This window comes from Corylus avellana, chromosome ca10 (assembly GCF_901000735.1).
Source record: "Corylus avellana chromosome ca10, CavTom2PMs-1.0".
Lineage (NCBI taxonomy): Eukaryota > Viridiplantae > Streptophyta > Magnoliopsida > Fagales > Betulaceae > Corylus > Corylus avellana.
In genome coordinates, this window is record NC_081550.1 from 7,771,191 (window position 1) to 7,785,392 (window position 14,202).

The 14,202-nt window shown below is 35.0% G+C and overlaps 1 protein-coding gene across 1 annotated transcript; it reads left to right on the forward strand.

Moving 5' to 3' along the window:
* The first annotated feature begins 7,055 nt into the window (after positions 1-7,055).
* Positions 7,056-9,202, forward strand: LOC132163962 (protein FAF-like, chloroplastic). Its single transcript, XM_059574350.1, has 2 exons — positions 7,056-7,164; positions 7,436-9,202. Exon 2 carries the CDS (start codon positions 7,472-7,474, stop codon positions 8,927-8,929), a length of 1,458 nt encoding a protein of 485 aa, XP_059430333.1. The 5' UTR covers positions 7,056-7,164; positions 7,436-7,471; the 3' UTR covers positions 8,930-9,202.
* The last annotated feature ends 5,000 nt before the right edge of the window (positions 9,203-14,202 follow it).

Here is a 14,202-nt window from a genome sequence, read left to right on the forward strand (position 1 = left end):
CTAGCAAGTGGGAATCACAGACAGAACCATATGCTTTTCTTCCATAACCTTTGGTCTCCCTTTTTATGACATTTGTTTATTGGTGCAACGCGTAGCACCAAAACGTTTCTTGCATCTTATTATGTGGCTATTTCCTATTTGTTCCCTTAGGTTGCAATGCAGATTCCACTCCAAATTGATCCCTTTTCTTCTTTTCTTTTCTTTGTTGATTAGGGCAACACCACCCAACCCACCCCCCCCTCTCTCTCTCTCTTTTCTTTTCTTTTTTCTTTTCTTTTCTTCTTCTACTTCTTTTCCTCCTTTTTATGGTGTCCTCTAGTGATGAATATATATGGCAATCGACACATTATGGATAATAAAATGATTTCCTTTTGTGCAAGTGTAGGATATTTTGTATGAACAAGACAGAGATGACTGATGAGAGATCCATGAACAATTTATTTATTTTGTGTTATTACATCTTTCTTCTCTCATTTGGTACGTGAAAATAAGTTGTTAATCCAACAGCAGGTTGGCAAAAAGAGACTTCAAACTGCACTAGAGCTTCAACTTCTGAAATTCTGAAATTCTTGTCCCATTTCTAAGGCTTTCTCTACAACCAAGAAAAGCATATTTAAAGAGCTCTGAAATTTAGTGTAGATCATAGTTATTTATGCAATGTATTTTGTGATTAATTATCAGACAAGCTTGGCTACGTAAATTTGTGTGCATGTTTTTATGCAAGTAATTCTTGAAAAAAAAAAAAAAAACTTATAGAAAAAAGCTAACTGGAAAATAGGTGACGTATGTATATATATATATATATATATATATATAAATAAAGAGTAATGTTAGATACCACCTTTTATCTTCTTAAAATATTTCGAAAGCTGATATGGCTTTCAAAATCACTATTAGATCAAAATTCAAGTATAATTCATCTAAAATTTAATGGTGATTTTAAAAGTCACATCAGTTTTAAGAGAATATTAAGAAAATAAATAAATGATACTTAGCATTATTCATATAAAAGACCCTTTATTTTTAATTTGTATAAAAAGAAAGAAAAAAAATAGATAGAGAAAGGGAAATGCTAAGATAACCAAAGAAGTCATCGTATGCGAAGGAAAGGCTGTAAAAGGTCTTGGGAAAAATAAAATGAGAGAAGGTGATGTGACAAGTTAATTATAAGGGCTTGGAAAAAAGAAAAATAGAACATGTAACATGGGATATCTGAAACCTTAAAACATTCCAAACTAAAGCGTGTACGTACCAACATTCTTTTTTTATATACTTTTTTCTTTTCTTTTAAAGTAATGTTATATACTTTTTTTTTTTTTTTTATCTTTTTTAAAAATTGATGTGACTTAAAATCAACAATAAATATCAAAATTTAATAGTGATTCGTCTTAAATTAGCAATTAATATCGCAAAATCTCAACTATATAATTTGAAAACAATGTTTTAGATTCAAAAAATCAATATTGGTGTTGAAATTATGGTGAGGTGTCAAAAGGAATTGACTCGAAGATCCCTCGATTGAGATGGAAAGGATGGGCTATCAAAATAGTAAGGTGGGTTGGGATTTCGGAACTTCGAGTGCTTGGCAAACTAAGGGTGGTAATTGCCTCATAATTCATAAACTTTGCTTAGGAGGATTTTCAAAGAAAAAACAAAATTAGATGAATATAAACAAGCTACTTCAAGAAAGCATGATCAAAAGGTAGTTAATTAATAGGGATGCAAAGATGGAATGTTCCTTCTTTGGGTGTGGCTAAGGTCAATAAGGATGCTACAATGGACGAAACGAAGCAAAAAATGGGCGTGGGTGTTATTGTTAGAGATCATGAGGACAATGCATGTCCTAATAACCATGAGCTCTCCGAACCTTATATTATAGATCGTGTAGTACGCAAAAGCAATAGTAGCCTTGTAGACAGTGATTTTTTCTAGAGACTTAGGGTTGCAGAGAATTCAACTCGAATGCGATGCGCTGCAGATAACGAAGGCTTTGCAAAAGGGAAAGAGAAATTGGTATTGTCATGGGCAACTACTTGAAAAATACAAATCTTATTATTTTTATAATTAACATGTGGTTTTTGAATGAATTTAATTTAGAGCCTAGCTAGAGTACTTAACATTTCCAAAATACTTGTGTCCTAGCTAGCTAGTCAACAAAATCCCAATCCAACTCCTAATTTTCAAAGTTGAAGCCAAATGCTAAAGTATCTATTAATCTACTCTGATATTTTATATGTTGACGCGTTAAAAGACACAAAAATCCTAGAAAAATCTGAAAAATCAATTAAGTAGATAAGAATTTCAAGAAAGTATGTAGTGATAAAAGAAGGCCCCTCACACATGCAAATGCGCCCCATTCAATGGCCATTGAAACCCAATAGTTATTCCTGATTTTAGGTCAAACACTATCGATCTGCCATTTTTAAACACTTTCCATGTGTAAAAGATAATTCATGAAAAGTTGCAAATATTGGTCAATTTTGCTTTTGATTTCCAGCTTAGGCCCATCCATTATGCACTAATCCAATGCCTTTATAACTAAACAAAGATAATTTTGCCTATGATGACGGAATCCCTAATGAAAAACTAATTAAATAACTACAATTATATTAATTAATTATGATCAATGCGGATCGATGACATAGTGCCACAAGCCGCCTGCTTGTTGGTTGGCCATTGCAGCAGAAAAACAAATAAATAAATAAACTGTATAGGGGGCAAGAATTAGGTAGCTAGTCCCATTAAGAAAATAATGCTTTTAATTAATTAAGCCGTAATTAATCCATGCCAATAGAAAAATAATACTGAAAACTTTTCAAAGAAGAATTAATCCAATTCCTTTGGTGATCATTTTATATTTCCTGTCAGTCAACTCCGAATCGATCCATCCATTAGAGTGGGCTAAATCAATGTGCGTAGAATTAAACAATTAATTATATTAATCATAATTATACATACTCTTATTTTTCAATCTATTTTTATGTTTAAATTGATTTTGTATTTGCTCATCATGATCAGTTGACTCTCATTATCAAAAATAATTAACCTGTTGACTTCTTAGTTAAGAGAATCGTAATTTTCTTTTAGGGAACATTATGAATCATATTGTACCCGTTTTTATTTCCTGTACACATATTTAAATAATGTTTTGTAAGACCAAAGCATATTAGGGTACATCATAGACATTTGCCTTCTTATTTAATTGGCTAGATGTGAATATATAAACTAGCTAGCTAGAAATTAACAATTAATTAATAAAAATATTCTTTCTTTCTTTCTTTCTTTTTAAATAAGGATAAATAAGTGTACAAGAAAAAGAAAAGATTCAAACATATATATTGATGGAGAATGCGTAGAAAAGCCTAGAAACAAGACCTAAATTAAATAAATATTATATTTGCTGCTCTGTCTCTAAGGGTTATTCCATGATCAAGCAAATTCTCCGATGAAGTGTCACTCTTTTCTTCTTTAATTATATTATTATCTAATGTTCATCACTTATTTAATTATGGTATTTGCAAAAAGCATCGGAATGAAACCATCATCATCGATCCTCACAGCCTCTTCTTTTTTATCAACTAGTTTTTCCCTTGAATTCTCGAAAGAACGCCTATGGGATCCCTAGCTATTGGATTCCCATTTGTATATAAACTTTATTAAACTAAAAGCTACACTACTTATTCTCTAATTAATATTGTTAACATTTCTTGCACGATTGTTGTCATGACCAGTGTTATCTTCATCGTGGAGCACATATTCAAATCGCAGCATCTCAAGGAGACAGATTATTCATTAGTGTTAAAATATTGATTAAATGATTAAATCTACCATTTCATATATATTAAGCTTTTGAGATAATTGGTGATTTAATGATGAAGAACTAATTAAGAAAGAAGGAAAATGAAAGGTACCAAATATTCAAAGCATGTTATTCATCCCTTGTTTTATTTGAAAGGAAAATATTAAGTCTATTTCATTTTTTCAATAAAATTACTCATTGCATAACATTATTCAATAATAATAATAATAATAATAATAAACATAAAAATCAAATACACCACTCACCCTCATCCATATATTCAAAATGGGAGACCCACCTCAGTTATCTAAGTCCACAAAATACATATATTTTATATACGTCCAAAAATATATATATATCATATATGTTACTCTAACGTACACGAGGCAACTCATATGCCTCCTCCTCAGGTCAAATATGAAGTAGAAACAGTTTTGTAATCAAACCCTTTCTCAAATTACTCTTACTTGCAAATGTTGACTAATTTCTTCAAATCTTTCGCAGCCTCGACCGTTAATCTCTTTTTCCTACCAAACCCCAAATGAAAAAAGAAAGAAAAGCTTGAGATCGAAACAAACTTTGATTGACTCGTTTGCTAATGCTTTTTAATGTTGTCGTAATTTTTTCGTACAAAACATTCAAAAATACTCTTTTTCTTAATATTACGTCACCATCGAAATTAAAAAACACCTTTTAAAAAGCATTAACAAACGAACGGATATAGCTTTCGGTGAGCGAACAAGTTGGTTATTTGTAAACAAAATAGAAAACAAAGGGTAAGACGTAGTAGATAAGCTTTGTAGGGTTTGAGTGGAATTGCTTTATAGGCAGACAAGGCGCATCCGGGGCTGATTCCCTTTGCGTTCCTCGGTTTGTGGCAAAGCACGTAGGTTGGTTTTCTATGGCTCTGATCTCTATATTAATTTCTCTCTCTCTCTCTCTCTCTCTCTCTCTCATTTTATACCAAAATAATTACGTGTAATAATAATAATAATAATAATAATTAATATTATTTATTTCAAGTAATTAATCAACATCATAACCTTTTGGTATATATGAGTGGTCGTCGACGTCCTCTTCTCCATATACGTACGTACGTGTATAAACCACACGACTTTTCAATCCACAGAGTTTCACAAAGACACAGAAGAGAGATCAAAGAAACGACAGGAAGGGGTCCCAAAACGCAGACGTGACGCCATGAATTGTTTCCACATATATTATATTCTTTCTTCGTCATTATATTATTTTTACTATATATATTTTTTTATGATGCGATTCTCAGTCAGCTGGCTCTGTGATATATCATCATGGGTTTCTGGCCGCCCAATCGTGTTTGCCTCTTTGAAAGTGATTCCTTTGCTTCCTCCTTAAGCCATTTTCACCAGTCACCGTCACTTTCCGCCTTACCTAAATGGTACATCACTTGTGCATGGTACCACTTCTTTTTTAAGCCCTTTTCCTCACCTTCCTTTGCATGAGTTTTTGCTTAATTCCTCTGTTGCCCATGTCATTATTTTTTATTTTTTTTCTTTTCGTAAAGTATTTTTTAAGTTTAAACTTCTCCTTCTCGGTCCACAATACCCGACATTTTTTTTTTTTTTTTGCGGTTCATCCTTCGCTCTAGTTACCACCAATAATCATTGTCGGAGGTCATTTTCAGTTAAAAATGATTTTCTAACAGAAAGCATTTTATGTTGAAATAAACGAAGCCCTGAATTATTAGGTTGAAATATATGTAAGAGATCGATGTGAGTAATCCCATTTGATGAAAACGAAAGTAAATTAACTATCAAGATAAACAATCTTTGGGTCATTTTCAAAGTTGTTTGGGAGGTAAGATGTAAGCTTCCATGTCTCAAATTAGCAGTAGTGGGAAGCTGAATCACTTGTATTGGCATGCACAAAACAGTTTCAAGATACAATTAATGTTAATTAAAAAAAGAAGAAAAAAAGATAGAATTAATGTTCAATATTAACGTGAAGAAGAAAAATCAGTTACATGCATGTATATATGCATGTACACAATAAATTACTATTAATTATTCTGACTCATAATGGCACCCCACCCAAAGGTTGCTCACATGCTTTTAAACTACAGCTTAATTAAGATTTGTTTTTAAAATTTTTTAATGGAAGAGAACACTATTAAGAAAGTTTGAAAATTTGACACGAACTCAACACAGAATTATAAGATTAAATTTGAAAAGTCTAACATATTTAATTAAATAGATTGGGTTAGAATTGACCTATATCATCGTATACTTATGTTTCGATATAACTCGAACTCGATATACGACACTAAAGTTGATAATTTTTGACACGATACTAGTAAATTAATGTTGATAAGGATTGACCCGTTCAATTAAATTGATCGAGTTATGATTGACCTATATATATAGTCTTATATTAGTATCTCAACGCGACTCAAACTCAACACGTGAACACGTGCCGCAGCGGAATGAGCTTGTATATGTATATATACTTTATAAAACATTTTACCAATTTTTTAGCAATTAAACGCTATATATAATGCGATCTGCCATCCCAAATCCTGAAAACTGTGCTGCATCGGTTGAATATTGGACCTTTATCCACTTCACCATAAAAACTGATGATACATCATACCATTGAAGACAACATTTTATTATATTTGAAAATTTTCGTTACTAGTTTTATTCTTATAAGTAAGAATAAATGAAAGGCTGAAAATGGCTATTTTTATTCCTCACTAGTTGATGACAACTCTATACTTCTCCGAATTGAAAGGAAATTGTTTTTTTTTTTATCCTTAATCATTGAGATGACAAGTCGTTTTCAGAAATTAAGGGCAAATATCAGGCTGTGTCTTCATCCAGATGATGAGTGGTTCCAAAAATTTAGATCAATTCATCACAATCATGAATACAACTGTAATATATATATACATTCCTGTTGAACGGATGAATGTGATCAACATCTTTTTCATTTGATTTCATATTAAATCCAAATAAAATCCTATACAAATTTTTGAGGGAGAGAGCACATGTGAACCAAACTGAGGCTTCCCTCTCAATATCCAATTAAACTCTTGTAATTTTTAATTTTTTCGCTTTTATCATACACTTTTTCTGATAAGGGAAAAACTAGAGACCAATGAGAGAGTGTCTTTTCATGGTGGCGTAGGCGGGCCCCATTGGACAGGGTTCCAAAGGCTTTTTGGCTCCCTACAAATACCCTCACTCCCCCTTCTTCCTTTGCCATCATCCACAGCCACTCCTCAAACATCATATTCGTCATCTTCCACACATCCTCCTCTCCTTCCTTGCAACTCAGCACCCAACAGCTCCTCTGTTGGATGTGCTGTTGGCTGTTGCTTGCCAAAGGTAACCAATTTCATCTCACATACTGTTTTCAAGCTGCTTTTTTATTTTAATTTTAAATTTTTATTTTTATTTTTTATAATTCGGGTATTCGGGTTTATTCCGACTAAATCTCCGAAACACCGTATAAAGCCTTTTTGTAAAGTGTGACCGTTTAAAGTGACTTACCACTTGAACCAACCCGCTCCGGATATTTAGCAACTTGATCTCTGCATCCTCTGCTTCTTGGGTTTTGGTTTATCTAAATTTTGGTTACTTTTTCTTTTTTGTACAGCTAAACTTGTGCTTCTCCTGCGGTGAATTTCTGGAGATGTCTACTTCTTTGAGCAAGAGCCTCCGGTTCTCTTCGTTTCCAAACGTTGAGGAAGAGGCTAAGGTTGTCGAGAAGCAGGGGATCGTCACCATTCTTGGGTCGGACTGCGAAAGAACCAAAGCTGCTTCTCTTCGGAGAACTCTGTCGGCAGACATGTCGTCCAAGAAATGGCTGGCTCAGAACGGCTTCTCTCTCATGAAAAAGATCGCGTCGTCGGAACGAATCTCTGTTTCTTTAGCAGATTCATCGTCCTCGTCGGAAGGAGAAGAAGACGAAGAAGAAAGGAAGGAGAAAATGGAAGGGCGAGAACAATTCGATATGTGGAGCTCGATTTTGTCTCAGAAGGCAAACGACGACGCATCCAATATCCCACTTCCTCCTCCTTATATTCACCCTCTTGTGAAGAGATCCACGAGCTCTTTGAGCGAAAAGAGCCTCCAAATTTGCACGGAGAGTCTCGGGTCGGAAACCGGGTCCGACGGGTTCTCGTCGTACCCGCCATCGGAGACGGGTGAAGCAGAGGAAGAAGAAGAAGAAGAAGAGGAGCAACAACAACTACAAGAAGATCTGAAAGCTTTTGATTCGGCCGAGGAATTAAGGGTGGCAAAGTATAACAAATCCTCTGCTTTTTGTAAGAAATCGCAGGCTAAATCTTTCCCCCCACCTCTCCCTTCTCTGTCTCGAGAAGATGGCGCTTCTCTCCGCATGCAATCTCGCCGCGACAATGGCCGATTAGTCCTCGAAGCCGTCTCCATCCCTTCGCAGAACCGCTTCCGCGCTCAACGGCAGGACGGCCGCCTTGTCCTCACTTTCGTCGATTCTATTCTCCCAAATGAAGCAGAAAAAGACGAAGAAGAAGAAGAAGACGAAGAAGAAGAAATGGAAGATTTTGAAGAAGAACTCGGCGATTTCGAGGAAGTTTATGATGACGACGACGACGACGATGGTGGTGAAGAAGAAGAAGAGGAGGATGAAGAAATTGGAATGGTGATAGAGCAAGCGCCCATTAGTAGGGTGATAAATGTGCACAGATTAGCTCTAATGATGAACAAGCCCATTGGGATTGCCGGCAGAAATCCGACATGGCCACGCAGGTTCAACGAGGTTGTCAAATTCGAAGACGACGATGAAGAAGAAGAGGTGACAAAATCTCTGCCGCCGCGGCCCCGGGTGGCTCGGCTAATGCCCTCGAACCCGGCAGCGCCGCCAACGGCAGCAGCTTCTTTCAATGCTTATGAGTACTACTGGCGGGCCAAGCCGGCAGCTCAACAACCCCCGCAGCCGACCGCCGCCGCCAAAAACAACCCAAACAATCTCATCATCTCCAGCTCCAGGAACATTAATATTCCGGCGGCAAATGATCAGCAACAATCGCTTGTTCTTATGAGAGGCGGCTGCAAGGAGCCTCGACGGTCTCTCCTCTTCTGGGAGCCCTATTGCATTGCCACCTCCTGATCATCCATACACCCTCTAATTTCCTCCATTGTTACTCAAAAATTACCATATTGTACCGCTTTTTTTTTTTTGGTTTATTTTCCCACTCTCTCAGGGTTTGTGTAGTCAAAAACAAAAATAAAACAAAAAGACGAACCAAAAAAGAAAAGTACTTTTGATTTAAAAAACAAAAACAAAAAACCCAAGAGAAAGAGAGAGATGACCCTAACAGTTGTATAAATTTCATCAGCGTCTGCTATTAATTAGTAGCTAATTAATCAAAGCAAGATCTTTGGCATCATCTTTGACTTGGTGGACTCTCTTGTCTGTGACCTGTCCCTGCATTATGATTGCTTCCTTTTCTTTTAACTTTCTTTGCTTTCGTTATTCTCAGCCAATTGAATGCCAATATGAGTCATTTCCCTGGCCTAATTGAGCTTCATTCCGGGAACACCAAGATCCTCCTCATATCTGCTGCTCCTCTACACTAGAGGATGAGTGTGATGGATTTTCTCATTCAATAATGTAATTATTAACTAATACCCGAATACCTAATATAAATTTTTTTTTTTTTTTTGAAACATATCATACTCATTTATTGATAAAAGTTGCGAGCCTAAAGCTCTTACAAACAGAGCAAAAAGCTTTGAAGTAAATTATAGCCGAAGCTAAATATACAGTCATCAACAACAGACCAAATCAACCAAAACAAAGCATCCGCTAACCTATGACTAAATATCGGGTTGAAAACTCAGATCTGCATCAAACAGACATCATCTAATGCATAGGTAGCGCTTATTCTTCGGCCTTGAGAGCAAAACCCCCAAGCCGATACTTATTCCTTGGCCTTTAGAGCAAAACCCACAAGCCGATACTCATCCTCCTCGACTCGAAAGCCAGGATAAATTTCACATCCACAACCCAAAGGTTTGGACCAGTAATATCGGGTAGCAACCGGGCGCAACAAAGCAAGAGGAGAAAGCCTTATTACAAGCATAAATAAAACCATACAGGGAAATAAAGGGAACAATAAAACTAATGCAGGAAAAGAAATTACAGCAAATAAAACCAAATACAAGGGAACTCAAAGGAAATACAAAATAGGAAAATAAATGTGAAAAACACTCAAAGCGGGTCACGGCAGCCGGAGGAGGCCGATCGCGAGCTGGCCGGAAACCACCGCGGAAGGTGGCACAAAAAGCTTGGCGCGGGAGGGGCGCGTGAAAAGACCTGACAGCGAACGGTGAGCAGCGAAGCGAGCGCGGAGGAGATCGGCGGCACACACAAACAAACAGGGAGGGAGAGAGTTTGAATGAAAACCCCCAAAAGCAGTACCCACCGAGAGAGAACACAAGCACAACAGAAGAAAAAACACCAAAGACAGAAACAAACCTAAAACAAAAAAGGGGAAGCAAGGAAGGGAAGAGGGATGCAAGCAACGGGCATCCCTCCTCCCCTGAGGCGGCAGCGCTCTGGAGGGGGGCTTAGAATTTCACAAGGCTTAGGGTTTTTTCTTGCTTGTGTATTATGTCACGTCTTAAATTAAAAAATGCTTATGATTATGGAATATTGTTACCATATATAAATAATGGTTTTTGGAGGAGGAAGAGAAGTCAAGGAAGACAATCACACAATAATATCGAAGTGATGTATATACAAATGTTGGTTTATGTCTGCTGGCGGTGGCCGGTGGGGTACAAAATTTAGAAAATCAACCAGTAGTTATAGCTGACGATAAAAGCTTTCCAAATTTTTCCAATTGTTTTGCGTTTTCCACATGCTTGTCGATTCTCTCTTGTCTCAAATGTCATTACATCTACCTCAAAAAATAAACAATTGTAATTGTATCTTTCTTTCGAGACATTCTATTTGGTTTGCGGAATAAACTCTTGGAATGAACTAGCTAATCTTAGGTATAATTATTCCTTTATTTGGTAACACACTATTCATTAGAATAATTTATTCCCATGCATGAGACTATTAATCTCATACACACAGATTAGCTAAGTCACTCATTAGCTAATCCTTAAGGAATAGAATACATTTTTCAAAAATACCCATATAATATATATTTTTTAAAAAAACTTAAAACAAAATAAAAAATATAAAAAATAAAGTTGGTGACTTGACCACCCAATTGGGTGGTCGGCCATCCACAGAAGTGGTAGGGGGTGGTGCGACACCACCATCGCATTTTGGGGCGGCTACGGCCACCCCAAATTTGCTTTAGGGGTGGCTGAGCCCACCCCCGAAGCTGCTCTGGGTTGGTCGCAGCCACCCCGTGGATCATCGGGGGTGGCTGCAGCCACCCTCGGCTGCTTCTATGGGTGGCCATTTCATTTCAGGTTTTTTTTTAGTATGTGTTTGAAAAAAAAAATAATAATATGGAGTTTTTCGTAATTTTGATTCAATTCCAATTTTTGCATGTGTGCTGTTACCAAACTAAGGAATATGAATAACTATTCTATTCCACATTCTTCTATTCCTATTAGTAGCTATTCCTTTTCCAATAGACTAAACATTTCGTGAATCAAACGATGCCTTACCCTATGACAATTGTAGATTAAGAGCATGTTTGAATTTGTGTTTAAGAAATAGAACTTTTAAGTCAAAAACTGTTTTTTGAAGCTTCATTTTTAAGCTTTTACCAAAAGTGCATTTTGGCCTTATTCTTTCTTTTTCTTTTTTGGCGTTTTAGACTCTTAAAAGCGCTTTCAAGTTTTTTTACCAAACGAGTACTTTTTTTTTTTTTTTCCAAAGAAACTTTATAAGTATTAAATGCACTTTTAGGCCCCTCACACACCCAAAAATACCTTAAAATGAGTGATACTATGACTTGTGAGGAGCCATATGCCTCCCGAAAAATATACATTTTAATGTAGCCTTTAATTTCATTTTTCCTCCATAACTGTCATTTACATATTTAGTGTTTTTATAAGCATAAAAACCAACAAAATACCACCAACATCCATAATTGTTCCACACAAAATATGACGAAAACAAAAACAAAATTAACTACACCCACAATAAGGTCCATACACTAAACAGAATGTTGTTGAAATACAAGTTTGTGTTCATATGCATTATATTGCGAGATAGAAATACATACACACAATTATTGGGATCGAGAATATCCGTCAATCAAAGTAGCCATAAATTGCATTACACAGATTTAGGTCGGTAAAAACTCTCTTATTTTCTTTTCGATACTGAACCACAAGATGAACAAAATTAGTTCTATCTGTGGAGTCATAAAACACAGGATGGAAGAGTTGATACATGCTATAGTGTAGGACTCAATCTATATTCCCAAACTCAAGCGAAACAGTATAAATCTTGGAAAAAAACAACATAACATCAACAGGTAAAATGGTATTCGCATTTAATTCTGTAATAAAAGTCATGACTACAATAAACTTATGCAACAAGCTTGAATTGAAGCTGTATGGCTAACATAAATGTATAATCAAAATTAAGATCTTGTGTGTGAAACCGTATAGATCTTGTGTTGCATCTGCGTGTGTAAAACTAGTTGATCGTTAAGATCTCGCGTCTCTTCGTGAGATATTGTCCGTAAATAAATAAATAATCAAAATCTTATAAAAATATATATGAATTTAATTATCTAAATTTAAAAATTAAAAGACAAATTAATACCTTATTTTGGTCGAAGTAATGATGGTAACAATTTCTCATTAGCCATGAAATATTGCTGAAATACAAATTTAATTATTGAAAAAATTTTATATACTCCTTTCAAACTACTACCAAATTATCAATGTCTCTCAAATTATTGATTGCGTCAATATTATTCCAAGCTACCAAAAAAATTGTTAATGTATCTATAATAATCAGAAAAATACTTTAGGACTCGATCTATATTCCAAAACTCAAGCGAAACCATATAAATCTTGAAAAAAAAAAGTATAGCATCCGCATGTAAAATGGTTTTTGCATTTAATTCTATAATTAAAATCATGGCTACAATAAACTTATGCAACAAGCTTAGATTGAAGTTGTAAGACTAACATAAATGAATAATCAAAATTAAGATCTCGTTTGTGAAAATGTATATACTGTATATATCTTGTGTTGCATCAACGTGTGTGAAACCAGCTGATCGTTAACTTTTCGTGAGATATTGTCCATTAATAAATAAATAATCAAAATATTATATATATAAATTTAAAAATTCAAAGACAAATTAATAGCTTATTTTAGTTGGAGTAATGATGATGACAATTTTTTTCATTAGCCACGGAATGTTGCTTAAATACAAGTTGTGTTCATATGCCTTCTATTGTGAGACAGAAATGCATACACACAACTATTGGGATCGAGATTATCAGTCATCGAAGTAGCCCATCACATTACACAAATTTAGGTCGGTTCCAAAAACTCCCTTATTTTTTATTCGATACTCAACCACAAGATGAACAAAATTAGTTATATCCATTCAATCATATAACACGTGGTGCAAGAGTTGAAACATGCTATACTCTAGAACTCGATCTATATTCCCAAACTCAAGCAAAACTCAAGCGAAACCATATAAATCTTAGAAAAAAAACAGAATAACATCAACAGGTAAAATTCATGGCTACAATAAACTTATGCAACAAGTTTGGATTGAAGTTATAAGGATAACATAAATGAATAAACAAAATTAAGATCATGTATGTGAAACCATATAGATATTGTGTTGCATCAGCGTCTATGAAACTAGCTGATCGTTAAGATCTCGCTCTATCTCTTCCTGATGCATTGCTCGTAAATAAATGAATAATCAAAATATTATATATGTGTGTGTGTGTGTGTGTGTGTGTGTGTGAATTTAGTTATCTAAATTTATAAATTTAACGACAAATCAATACCTTATTTTGGTTAGAGTAATGATGGTGACAATTTCTCATTATCCACAAAATGTTACTGAAATACAAGTTTGTGTTCATATGCCTTATATTGCGAGACATAAATGCATAAACACAACTACTGGGATCGAGATAATCAGTCTATCGAAGTAGCCCATAATTCACATTACACAGATTTAGGTCAATTCCAAAAACTCCCTTATTTTTGTTTGAGTATATATATCATAAATCTCTGAGTCAACGCGTCAAAATTAAATAGTCTCTAAGTTTTTTTTTTTTCGAAAATTTACTCCCTAGGTCAATCAAAATGCCAGAAAAATTGTTGCCGTCAAAATTTTGTAACTGCCGTTAATCCCTTCTAAACGGTGTGTTTTACGAATGCCAGATGAGGGGAAAATGTTGATCCAACGTGTCCAAGTGTAC